Genomic DNA, 13,782 nt, shown 5'->3' on the forward strand with positions numbered 1-13,782 from the left:
AACCCCACGAGGGTCCCAAAGGGCAGAATTCCCAAGCCAATTCCTCACGTCTATGATCCACCTGCAGAAAACTACGATTCCCAGAAGGCTTTAGGTCCGGGGGCGGGAAGACTGAGCTCAGAAAGAGGCGGAGTCTAAGAGAAGGTCTTTGGTCGATTCCATTGTCCAGAGAGGGAGGGGCCGCTTGGGCGGAGTTTGGTGGGAGGGATCCGCCTTCCGATTGGTTGTTATTAGAAAGGGGGTTGGTAAGGCCGGCGGGTGCAGTATCCAGGCCGCCGTGGCCGGCGCTCAAATTTCCCGGGCCGGGAGCGCTGGGCCTGCCGGGAAGGCACCGGAACGGTTACCCAGCGGGCCGCCGGCGGTCGTGGGCGACCTTCGCCATGCAGAGCACTGACCTAGGCAACAAGGAGAGCGGCAAGATATGGCACCGCAAGCCGTCCCCGGCCACGCGGGACGGGTAAAGGCCGTGGCGGGAGGGCGCGGGCTGTGGAGGGGATGGAGACCGACGAGGAGGGTACGCCGGGCGTCAGGTAGCGGTCCGAGTTCTGGCTCTGACCTTGCCCCACATCCTTGGATTGGATGACCTGCGGTGGAACAGGTGGCTCCCGACGCCAGGGTCCGCAGAGATCCCCTTCTGAGTTCTGGGAGCGGGGGTCTGGTCCGGGACAGGAGGAGGCAGGTGGTTCTCAGACCTGGGAACTTGCGGCTTTTGGTGTGTGCCGGGACTCTTCCTGCTTTAATGATCACGGTATCCCGCTAGTGTCCCTGGCACGTAGTAGGTGCTCAGTGAGTATTTAACAGTTGCAGCTGGAGCAGAACTCCTTGGGGAGATGCTGGGTGGAAGAGCAGGACAATTCTGCCTCTTCCAAAGTCTGCAGTTTATCCATCCTTAAATCCTTGGATGTGTTTAGACGCACAAACATTCATCAACTATTTGTTGAGCGCCTACTGTGTGCCAAGGACGCCTCTAAGTGCTGGGGACGGCGAAGGAACAAAACACACTTCCGGTTCTCTGGAGTTCTCTGGAGTTCTCTGGAGTTTACGTATTGGCGTGTGTGTAGGCGCTGGGGCGTTCATTATGCATTGCTGGGGGGCTTCTAGTACGGCCAGCGCTACTTTTCATTCTGTTCCCAGTTACCTGTCCTGTTTGAGGCTCAGCCTGTCTTGTGTGATTTCCGTGGAAGCCTTTGCTACAAAGCAGTGCCATTTGGATTTCGATTTCTGCACGCAGAGTGGTCTTATTGCTTCTAATTCCCTAGGATTTCACGGAAATCGCTGGAGTTCCTGTTTCAGTGTGTTTCTTGTTCTAGTAGTGATTTTTCTTTTCTTTGAGATGGAGCCTTGCTCTGTCGCCCAGGCTGGAGTGCAGTGGCGCGATCTGGGCTCACTGCAACCTCCACCTCCCAAGTTAAAGCGATTCTCTTGCCTCAGCCTCCCAAGTAGCGGGGATTACCGGCGGGCGCCACTACGCCCGGCTAATTGTTGTATTTTTAGTAGAGACGGGATTTCACCATGTTGGCCAGGCTGTTCTCCAACTCCTGGCCTCAGGTGATCCGCCTCTCTCGGTCTCCCGAAGTGTAGGGATTACAGTCGTTAGCCACCGCGCCTGGCCTCTAGTGATTTTTCTGTTGATCCTTTGGTTGCTTCTTGACAAATCAGACTTTTTTTTTTTTTTTTTTTGTCTTGAGACAGTCTTGCTCTGTCGCCCAGGCTCGGGTGCAGTGGCGCAATCTCCGCTCACTGCAACCTCCGCCTCCCGGGTTCAAGTGATTCTCCTGCCTCAGCCTCCCGAGTAGCTGGGATTACAGGGGCACCGCTCCCGGCTAATTTTTTGTATTTGTAGTAGAGACGTGTTAGCCAGGATGGTCTCGATCTCCTGACATCGTGATCCACTCACCTCGGCCTCCCGAAGTGCTGGGATTACAGGCGTGAACCACGGCGCCCGGCCGACAAATCAGTTTTAAGTGCCTACTATGTATATCCAAAGTGCAACGTTTTACCAGCAGCTTGTTTGGTTCCTGGTTACTGTCAGGCCACTTTATCAATGCCGCTATCTCAACTACATTGAATAAAAAATTTTGTCTAAAGTGGGGATTCCTTAGGTTTTTCATTTTCAAATTTTGAGTTTGTGTAAATACCACTCCCACCTCTGGTATTCTCTAAACATTCTAAAAGTTATAGCCAACTCACCTCTTTCTTGCTGGTACAGAATATCTAGATATATGTGCAAGATTCAAAAAGTGAAATAAATGGGTTGATTATCCAAATGTCTTGTTTGCTTTTTCCACTAAACCATAGCTTATTTTTGTGTTCGTTAAAACTCATTGTTCATGCTGTTTAGACAGGCAGAGAGCACTGACTTGGAGTCAGATGTATTTCGTTGAAGTAAATGTCCGTTTACCAACTCTGTGACCTTGGGCAAGTTAATCACTAAGGCCTGTCAGTGGGGATAATCGGATTTAGCAGACAGGTTGTCTTACACATTTGGTGCTCAGTAAATATTTGGTATTCTTCTTATGTTTGATAACTGAGGAACTCTGTCAGGCAGTCTGTGGGAATCTGAAAGTAAGTTACTCTAAAATAAATTTTTTACGTGGGATTTATATGAAAAATCGGAGGGGCTGAATGTCACTATTGTGATTACATCTACTTGGTAGGATTATAATTATTTGTTTCTTAGTGTATTTCTATATTTTTCATATTTTGAATAATGATTAGGTAATTTTGTAGCCAGAACATGTAATAAGTGTTATAGAAAATAAGACTGGAGGAAAAAGTTGTTTGCTCTGAGTTTAGTTGCCATGAAACATTTTGATATTGTTTGTCATTTCTGTACATTTATTGTTGTGTTTTAATTCCTTGGGGACTAGATAAAATAAGCATTGTTAAGAATTTTACTGTTTCCTTTAACGAATCTAAAAAGCCTTATGTTTAGATAAACATGAAGAAAATGTTTATTCCACTTAATTCAATATAGCATGCTTTAATCAAGTTTTAATGAAGATAGATGTTTCTAATATAAAATCCAAAAACTAGGCAAGGTGCGGTGGCTTATGCCTGTTATTCTGGCACTTTGGGAAGCCAAAGTGGGTGGATCACAAAGTCAGGAGTTCGAGACCAGCCTGGCCAACATGGTGAAACCCCGTCTCTACGAAAAATACAAAAAATTAGCTGGGCATGGTAGCAGGCACCTGTAATCCCAGCTACTCAGGAGGCTGAGGCAGGAGAATCACTTGAACCCAGGAGGTGGAGGTTGCAGTGAGCTGAGATTGCACCACTGCACACCAGCCTCTGTGACAGAGTGAGACTCCATCTCAAAAAAAAACAAAAACAAAAACAAAATCCAGAAATTTATGAAAATCAATTAAGATAAAATTTTCATGATTAAAAACTATTGTTACAATAAAGAATGGGATTATTCTGGCCTTTGTGACCAGAATATACACACATATTATTTTAAGGAGTTATTTTGTGCTGTAAGTTAATTTTATGAAGTTTTCTTTCAACAACAGGGTATATGATCCTTCTCTCAAAAAAGGGTAAATTTAAACAAATATAGCTGTGTATTCTTGTCTTTCCTGTTATGAAAATAGTATGTAATCATTAAAGAACATGTCTAAAATATAGAAGAGTAGAAAGGGGAAAAAAATTAACCATATTGCTATTACCTGCAGACAGCTGCTGTTAATATTTGACTGTGTTCATCTTTTTTTCCCTATATGTAGATTTTTCTTTTCCTTTGGAGACAGGATCTTACATGTCACCCAGGTGGGAGTGCAGTGGCATGATCACGGCTCACTGCAGCCTTGACCTCTCCAGGCTCTGGTGATAATGCCACCTCAGCCTCTTGAGTAGCTGGGATCACAGGCACATGCACCATATCTGGCTAATTTTTTGTGATTTTTCTAGAGACGTGTTTGGTTTTGATTTTTCTCATTTATTTTTTCTTCTCATTGTGTGTGTGTGTGTGTGTGTGTGTGTGTGTGTCAGTCAGTGTTTAAAACTTCAGGTTAGAATATTTTCATTTTCATTTAACAGTTTAATCATTACATATGTGTCTCTAGAATATAAACTCCCTTACTTTTTTATATAGAAGTATGATTAATGTGGGTTTTAAAGAATGATTTCTTAAAGCATTTGTTCATTCAGTAGGCATATTTTGAGTGTCTTTTGTGTATTGTAGACCAGGTGCTGGGGTACAGTAATGAGCAAGCAGTGGTCCTGTCCTTACAGAACTCGCCTGCCAGGGTATTCATGGTAGATACATTAGAAATGAAAGTAAAACTCATGCACACTGAATTCACTGTGAAACATTCCATACACAAAAACAAAATCTCATACCCTGTTGTTGTATATCACTTAATCACCGTTTATAAATCTGTTTATATGTGTGTTTATTTTTTTAATGTCTGTCCTTACTACTAAACTGTAAGTGCCATGGAAGCAGGGAGCATATCAATTATTCTTAGCACCTGGCTTGTTCTGCGTCTGACACAATGAGTTTTCAAGTATTTGATGAGTAAATGAACAGTAGCTGCTTTGACAGTGAGTAGCTTCTGAACTGTTTTTCTGAAATCCTGGTAAGATTGATTCTAGAGTAGAGGCGGTATAGCGGTAGCAGTAGGAGAGGGAAGAATGAACAGACAAAATGCTTTACTTGCCATGTTTTTCATAATATCAAGCAATACATGATATAGAATTTCAATGTTTGGGTTTTTTTTCTTTGACAGAATTATAGTGAACATCATTCACAACACTTCTGATTACCATCCAAAAGTTTTGCGATTTTTGAATGTGGCTTTTGATGGCACAGGCGACTGCTTAATTGCTGGGGACCACCAAGGAAATATTTATGTTTTTGACTTGTATGGAAACAGGTAAGCAGATATTGTTGATACCTACGTTATTTAACAAGTTATTAATTCACTGACTGTTTTCATACCTGCTATTCATTATTCATTCAGAAAGATTTATTAAGTTCTATTATATTTCAGGTACCTTGCAAAACACTGTCATAGGTGCTGAAGGAAGAAAGTGGGAAAGGACAGAATGATAATACGGTTCACATTTTAGAGAATTAAACTGCTGGTTTTAATAGTCTCTCTCTAGTAGTTTTTTTTTTCCTTAAATTTAAAAATTTATTATTGCTATTTTTTTTTTTCTTCAGACGGAGCCTTGTTCTGCTGCCCAGACTGGAATGCAGTGGGACGATCTCAGCTCACTGCAAACTCCGCCTCCAGGGTTCCAGCTACTGTGCCCAGCCCATTATTGCTGAGTTATCAATTTCTGGTACATCATCAGGCAATGTAGAAAGAGCGCAATTTTCTTTGCACATTGTTGTTATGGCGTGCCAGATCTAAGAATTTTAAAGAATTGATTTTCAGCTGGGTGTGGTGGCTCAGGCCTGTAATCCCAGCACTTTGGGAGGCCGAGGCGGGCAGATCACTTGAGGTTAGGAGTTCGAGACCAGCTTGGCCAACTTGGTGAAACCCTGTCTCTACTAAAATACAAAAATTAGCTGGGCGTGGTGGTGTACGCCTGTTTTCCCAGCTACTCGGGAGGCTGAGACAGGAGAATCACTTGAACCCAGGAGGTAGAGGTTGCAGTCAGCCGAGATCGCGCCACTGCCGCTGCGCTTTAGCCTGGGCGACAGAGCGAGACTCTGTCTCAAAAAAAAAAAAAAAGTTGATTTTCACTCTTCTTCCTCTTCTCTTCCCTTGTGAAACGATTTAGTCGGAAAGCAATGAGGTGAGATTGATGGAGGTAGATATTCATGCAGTGAGGCTAGGTGGGAAGGAGAGCTGCAGCAGCCCAGAAAGAGAGGCAGAGGGTGTCTGCATGGTGAATGGGGCAGTGATGGGAAGCTAGTTTAATACAGAGGGCTTTTATCAAATAAATATATTAGGGATAATGAGGGCCAGGTTTCTCACTCTTAGAAAAGAGACTTAAAAATTATGGAAGGCAGAAAACTAGAATAAACCCCTTGGCATTGTACTGGAATTAGACATATCAGTTTGAACCCCTGGTTTTGAATATATAGAGATAGATATAGAACTAAATAGAGGTATGTACAAATATATATACACATATTCCTTAGCTTTGTACACTCAGTGGGCCTGGGAGCAACAGCATGCCGGTAGCAATGAATATACCCTGTGTTGAGTTCTTATTTTCAAAGTACCACTTTCTACAAAAAGAAATCAAGGATATTTGCAGAAATGGCCAATTTCAGAATGCAGACAGGGAAAGTACAGGAAGAGCCTGTAACATTTTGTACCCAGAAAGAAAGAATTGTTCAAAGCATGTTCGGGATGTGTCAAAAAGACACAGTTGCCAGCTTGAAGGAGCTCCCTCTGGTCATGTTGGAGATGGGTCGTCCATTGAATAAAATTGAAATCTATGAGTTCATGCTGGAATCAACAAACAGTTTAATAAGGAATGGATATTGAATAGTCACAAAGTACCTCCCCACAAAATACTTATTAATTATAGAGGGAAAAAGGGTAATTATACAATGAAGAAGCCTAGCAAACGCTGCCTTAATCAAATGACTAAAGTTAATACAACCAGTAGTGGAATGAATCAAAATTTGTGTGCCACCTGATAGGATGCAGTGAGAAGAACACAGCATCATTTCTGTGATATTCCTGCCAAGATATATAACCTGAATCTAATCAGTGGGATCATCACACAAAGCAAAATTAAGGACATCTAATAACAAAACTGTCCTGTAATCTTCACAGGGGTCAATATCATGCAAGTTGGGTAAAGACTAAAGAAGTCCTAATCTGAGGGAGATGAAAGGGACATGACAAAGGCATGAATCTGGGCTGATCCTTTTGCTATAAAGAACATTATTAGGAAAATTGGCAAAATTTGACTGGAGTTTTAGGATTAAATGGTGGTAATGTATAAATGTAATTTCTTGGTGCTAATGTATATTGTGATTATGTAGGAGAGTTTTCTTATTTATAGGAAACTTGATCTTGGTAACTTATTCTCAAATAGTTCAAGAAAAGACGTGACATATAATTTACTTATCTGTGATTCATTAGGTAAAAATCTATAAATCATTGTTTCTGCCCTTTACTAAAAAAGTAATGGGCCCAACTTTTCTACCCTTTATTCTTGTTACCTCACCAATTCCCAATCTTAAATCAGTACCACTGTCTATTTGCTAATACTCCTGAAAAAAATAAAAGTAATTGTTGATTGATTTCATGACAGAATAATGAACTTCAATATTGAGGATTCTTTGCACTTCATTTGCTTATCTACCGTTACTTACTTTGCCTATTCTCCACCAAGTGTCGCAAACCTTTACCAATTTCCTTGTCTCCTTTCGTTGTACTCCACTCTTATTCTGACTGCCAGGCCTCCTGATTCATGGGAAAACAGACACCTTCAAGCTTTCCTTTCTCCTTCCGAATTGCAGCCTCAAGTATATTGTAAGTTCAGCCCCCATTACCTTATTCATAAAGTTCAGCGCTCATTACCTTATTCATAAAAACAGGTGATCTTAATTTTTTCTAGTGCTAATCCCTATCTTCTATAGCCTCCCCTGAGACATTGCACCATGAGTGTTACTATTTTGTCCATTGTCCCCTTTTCACTATTGGTTGTTGGGGAGAAAAAATTATTTTTCCTCTACCCTTCTAAATTCTCAACTGGGCCCCTTGTAACAAAAGATAGATTAACAAGAGCAGAATGAACAAGCTATTACTTTGTATCATGCATGTAACACATGAGAAAACCCAGAGTATCCAGGTATTAGTGTGAGACATTATCAACTTGTATCATGCATGTAACACAGGACTGTCCAGGTATTACTAACTCAAAAAGTGGCGTATACTCTGACTTATATAGCATCTTTGTCAAAGAACAGTATATTTTTAGAGAAGTGACAAGCCAAAGAAGAGGACCTTGAGTCTCTCAGGGCAGCAAATTGTGGGAAGGCAAATATATGGGAAACTAATGGTAGTCATATATATTTCTCTGGTGCTATTTCCAGGATGATGAAGATCTAAAGTCAACTCCTGTGATCAACTGTTACCCTTCCTGGTAGAGAAGGGAAGAGGGACACCTTTGTAAATGTATGCAAATTCATGTAAACTTTTAGACAGGGGCAGAGAGCTTTTCTTTTTTTTTTTTTTTGAGGTGGAGTCTCGCTCTGTCACCCAGGCCAGGATGCAGTGGCACAATCAAGCGCACTGCAGCCTCCACCTCCTGAGTTTAAGCAAATCTCCTGCCTCAGCCTCCCAGGTAGCTGGGATGACAGGTGTGCGCCACCACGCCAGGCTAATTTTTTATATTTTAGTAGAGACAGGGTTTCACCACATTGGCCTGGATGGTCTCAATCTCCTGACCTCATGATCCGCCTGCCTTGGCCTCCCAAAGTGTTGGGATTGCAGGCGTGAGCCATCACGCCTGGCTGAGAGCTTTTCTTATATCTGCTTTTTCTCAGTTACCTTCAGCTCAAAGTAATCCTTATGCCAAAGTGGCATGTTCTGATATGGCATATTCTGCCACCCTTCACTAAAAACATTTGTGGCTGAGCTGAGCAGTTAGCGGCAGAGCTCGGACTTAAAATCAGACTTGAGCTCGGACTTAAAATCAGGCTTGATCATAAAGCCCAGTATACTGGGCTCCCTCAAAATCTTCCTAATTGTTCAATCCATTGGTCACTTTTCAGTTCTCGTTTTACTAAAACACTAAGCACTCTTGTCTTCCCATCCTGCCTGAAATTCTTTTCTTTGGCTTCATGGTACAGCAGTTGCTGAATTTTCTACCTCTCTGATCATTTTTCCCCCTTGTTTTACTGACTCTTCTTCCAGCGCCTGCCCCTTTCATGTTGTGCTCTCCAGACATCTGTCTTTGGCTTGCTTCCTTCCATATTTCAGGCACTCTTTTCCATAATCACATCACCACCAAGCCTCAGGCTTCATCTGCCATGTAAACACTGTTGACTTAGACCTACTTCTGCTACTACTACCTGCTAGAACTCTTCTAGATTGGGCTCTCCAGGGGCCACTAACTTGTATGTCACTCTTGAGCCCTTGAAAAGTGATTGGTCCAAATTGAGATATGAAGCATGTGTAAAATTAAAATACACACTGGATTTTGATTACTTAATATGATAAAAAGTATAAAATATCTCAATAATTTTGAATTGATTAAATATTGAAATACTAATGTTTTAGATACATACTGAGTTCTTAAAGTATATTAGTCTGTTCTCATGCTAATAAAGACATACCTGAGACTGGGTAATTTATAAAGAAAAAGAGGTTTAATGGACTCACAGTTCCATGTAGCTGAGGAGGCCTCACAATCATGGCAGAAGGCAAAGGCACTTCTTACGTAGTGGTGGCAAGAGAGAAATGAAGACCAAGGGAAAGGGGTTTCCCTATATAAAACCATCTGATCTCGTGAGACTTATTCACTACCACGAGAATAGTGTTAGGGAAACTGCCCCCATGATTCAAGTATCTCCCACTGGGTCCCTGCCACAACATGTGGGAATTATAGGAGCCACAATTCAAGATGAGATTTGAGTGGGGACAGAGCCAAAGCATATCATATATTATTAAGATTAATTTAACCTATTTCTTCTTACTTTTCTAATATGGCCCCTAGAAAAATTTAAATTACATATGTAGCCCACGTTGTATTTCTTTCAGACAGCATGGCTCTAGATGAGTTTCACAGGGCCTTAAACCACATGTTTAAAAGCTGATTTATCATTTCCTACCCCCAAACTTATTCCTCTTTTGCCTAAGTTCAAAAGCTTAATTTTCTGTAAATTAGACTCTAGCTAGGTGCCCAGTACTCTACTGAGCACTCAACATGTATTATTTCATTTAGTCATCACGACAGCCTTGTATCTAGCCTTATCTTCATTTTACATAAGCGCAGGTCCTGATTCCCCCTTCTTCGCTCCATGTTTAATCCGTACCGAGCCTCTGCTTGGCTTCTGAAACCTCTCCTATTTGTGCTCCCATATCTCTGGCTGAGATTTTCTGTAGTAACTTTCTTAGTGATCTCCTTTATTCCTTGTCCCTCTTCCCATTTGCCATTGCTGCCAGGATCATCTTCCTAAAACACATACCTGATTGTGATTCTGTTGTGCTAAACACTTAACAGTGGTTTCCTATTCTAATAACATCCAAACTCCTTAATATGGCACATAGCACCCTTCATAATCTATTTTTGGCCTAAAATGGTAGCTCATTTTTCTGGGTTTCATTTTCTTCGTCTCTACGGACTCCTTCCACGTGGAATTTATAATTATTGGAAGTATTTGTGATACTAATGCAATGATTTCTTAATAGGTTCAATCTTGTTCAGCGAACAGCGCAAGCTTGCACAGCTCTGGCCTTTAATCTTCGTAGGAAATCTGAATTCCTTGTGGCATTAGCTGATTATTCTATTAAATGTTTTGATACAGGTAAGAACTTCTGTTTTTCTCTTGAAGCAGAGTAAAATATAGAGTGAAGAAGTGCAAGAAGTTGATCACTCTGTACAGCTTGAGGGCGCAGTCCCCATGACTGCCCTCGCTTCAGACACTAGGTGCAAGCTGGGAGTCGTAGGAACAGCATCACTTTAGATCGGTTGACTACAAAGTCAGGGTTTCCTGACTGCTGTCAGGTTTCATAATTCACTAGAACAACTCACAGGACTCAGGAAAGCACTACACTTAATGACGATAGTTTTAATACAGTAAAAGGATACCAAGTATAACTAGCCAAAGGAAGAGAAGCATGGAGTGGAATCTGGGAGGCTTCCAAAAGGGAAGTCTCTATTGTCCTCAGGGATGCATTGCCCTCCCAGACAACCCTCCCAGCATTGGTGTGTGGCTGGCCATCTGCGCCAAGCACTGTTGACACAGGGAGTCAACCCAAGCTTTAGAGTCGAGAGTTTTTACTGAGGCATCATGACATAGGCATGATTGATTGGATCATTCCCCACATGGCTGGACTCCATTTCCAGCCCTCCTCTCCTCCTAAGAAGTTAGTCTGATGTCACTCGCCCCAAAAGCCCCAAACTTCTAATCACGTGGTTGACCTTTCTTGTGTGGCCATCTCCCACTCTGAGTCTTCTTAGCATAAACTATCTGGTATAGTGTGAGGGGCCCTCCAGGAATAACAAAGACACCCCTAAGTCACGGGTTTAGAGGTTACCTTCCAGCAGCCTAAACAGAAGCCAGACCGCTCTGCAAAGGTCAAATTCCTTACTACACAGGTACAATACCTTTTTTTAATATAGCCTGTGTGTTTTATACCATATTATGTTTTTAAATTGAGAACATAGAGTTCTGTAGACTAAACCTATTACTCTTAAAAAAGAGATATTTCAACTGTATTTTTTTCTTATTAAAATAGTCAATGTGTTATAATGTTCAGCAGATGTATAAATAATAATATTAAAGATAGTGATAGCTAACACATAGTGTTTACTCCCTGCCAGGGACTTTCTGTGACTTTATACACATTAATTAATTTTAATCATCATCATAACCCACAGAGATGAATACTGTTATTATCCCTGTTTTGCAGATGAGGAAACTGAGGCACATGGGTAACTTAATCAGAGTCCCACAGTTCATAAGCAATGGAGCCAGAATTCCAGCCTAGGTGGTCTGGCTGCGGAGTCACTGCTCTTACTCACTGTAGTACACTCTCATCCTATATACAAAGAAGAAAAAACACAGTGATTCTGCAGTACTGCCCAGAGACGTAGTGTTTTCATAATGGGGCGCTCTCTTTCCAGTCTGTTTTCTATGTATATACTTTTTTTATCTTCTAACAAATACATAATTATGCTGTCTGTATTGTGTCATGGGATAATTTTACCTCATTAAAATTCATATCGCATATCTAAAATCAATACCTAACATTCCACTGTATAGATGTTTACCATAATTTTTTAACCTATTACCTATTGCTGAACTTTCAAACTGTTTTCAATTTTTGGCGTTACAAACATTGCTGTGACAAAATATCAGAAAAATCAAGTCTTTATAACTCACCTTTCCTTAGATTCTACTCTTCTCCTCTTTTTCTTCCTTGTTCCGTGTTCTTATAGTTTCTTCTACTTCACTGAACCCCCACCATGAAGCCCCTTCCTTAGACACTGTCTCCTTCCTTCTTTCTTTCCCCTCTCTGCCAAATTCTGCTGCTTTGCAGTATCCATTGATGAATTCTGACCCTTGCTTCCCCTACCCCATGCTACTGAGACTTCTGTCTCCAAGGTCCTTAGTAACCCTAACCCCTGATCGTTTAAGTCATCTGTACAGTTTCCATCCGACTTCTCTATAGCATTTAACAATTGGGATTGCTTTGACAGTTTTTAATTTTGTTTTGTTTTAGTTTTCATTCTATTACCTTGGTTCTCCTCCTGTCTTTCTCACTGCTTCTCAGTCATGTCTCCTGAATTCTTTCAGTGGTTCCTAGACTTTGGATTTTTGACCCAATTAAAAAAGTGGAAGAACTCACATAGCTTGTCAACTTTTAATATTGCGAATTGACATTGGAAAAAAATATAATTTCATAAAACAAGGGAGTTTCTTTCTACATAAACAGGGAGTGACATAATACAAATGAAAGAGTAGTACTTTAAATTTGACTTTATGAAAACTCACTGCATTATCTGTATTTTCTCTTTCCCTGAAGACCAATGGAAAATTTATCATTAACTAATGCCAGACCTCCGAATGGTGTTTGGAAACCACTGCTGTTTCCCTAAGGGATTTGTCTGTTTCTCTGTCTTCAGTTTTGACCTACTTTGTATCATAATGTTTCCCAGATTTATATCTTGCTTTCTGACTATTCTCAAGTTCCATCTTCCTGGGGGGAAAATTCTTATCATAAAAATAAAACATGCCTACTGTAGAAAACTTGCAAACATACAAAAAAGTGGAAAGGAAAAGAAAAATCACCTACGCTTTTACTACCCAGTGATAATTATCATGAATAGTTTTTGGTACTTTCCCTACCAAACTGTTTTCTCTGCTTACACAAATACACACAAGTACCTCAGACTCAGGTTTAAAAACCAAATGTATTATCATTATCTCACACTGATAAACCTGTTCTTCCTCATGTATTTATTATTATTTTTTAATTTTTTATTTTTTTAGAGATACGATTTTGTCATGTTGCCCAGGCTGGTCTCAAACTCCTAGGCTGAAGTGATTCACCTGCCTCAGCCTCCCAAAGTGCTGGGATTACAGGCGTGAGCCACCGCCTGGCCCCTCCTCATGTATTTCTTACATCCACTAACAATATCACCATCTGCTTAAATAACTAAGATGGAACCACTGGAGCCTTCACTTCTCTTATATCTCAGGACATCAACTTGATCACTAATATCTTTTTGTTTTTCTCCTTACTAGCTCTTGGATTTGTTCTTTTCTCCATTGCCACTTTCTTAGTTGAGGCCCTCCGTATCTCCTGCCTGGATTATTACAGCAACATATAAATTAGTCTTTCTTGTTCAGTCTCTTCCCCTCCACCAGATATCCTCAAAGTGCTCTTTCTAAAACACAGACTAAATATGGTACTCTTTTACATAAAATTACCCACAAGAGAAAGCCCAAACTCACTAGCATAAATTTTGAGGTTATTCTGCATCAAAGCCTTTGTCAGCCTTGTCTCCTACATGAATGAGATGTTGCTAACATGTCCCATCATACTTTGTCAACTAGCCACAGGCTTCCATTTTTGTGGATATTGATGGAGGTGCCTCATATAATACCTAACCACCTATTGGATCAGTTCATCT

The 13,782-nt window shown here is 41.0% G+C and overlaps 1 protein-coding gene across 5 annotated transcripts in view; it reads left to right on the plus strand.

Annotated features, from left to right (window-relative positions):
* The first annotated feature begins 245 nt into the window (after positions 1-245).
* Positions 246-13,782, plus strand: part of TBC1D31 (TBC1 domain family member 31) — a 79,639-nt gene continuing 66,102 nt past the window's right edge. For all 5 annotated transcript variants that reach the window (XM_017855884.1, XM_017855885.1, XM_017855886.1 and 2 more), the window contains exons 1-3: positions 246-457; positions 4,731-4,877; positions 10,332-10,447. In XM_017855884.1, the coding sequence (XP_017711373.1) occupies positions 381-457; positions 4,731-4,877; positions 10,332-10,447 (340 nt within the window). In that variant the 5' untranslated portion in view covers positions 246-380. The remainder of the gene's footprint in view (positions 458-4,730; positions 4,878-10,331; positions 10,448-13,782) is intronic.

Source organism: Rhinopithecus bieti, unplaced genomic scaffold (genome assembly GCF_001698545.2).
Source record: "Rhinopithecus bieti isolate Rb0 unplaced genomic scaffold, ASM169854v2 scaffold_38631, whole genome shotgun sequence".
Taxonomy (NCBI): domain Eukaryota; kingdom Metazoa; phylum Chordata; class Mammalia; order Primates; family Cercopithecidae; genus Rhinopithecus; species Rhinopithecus bieti.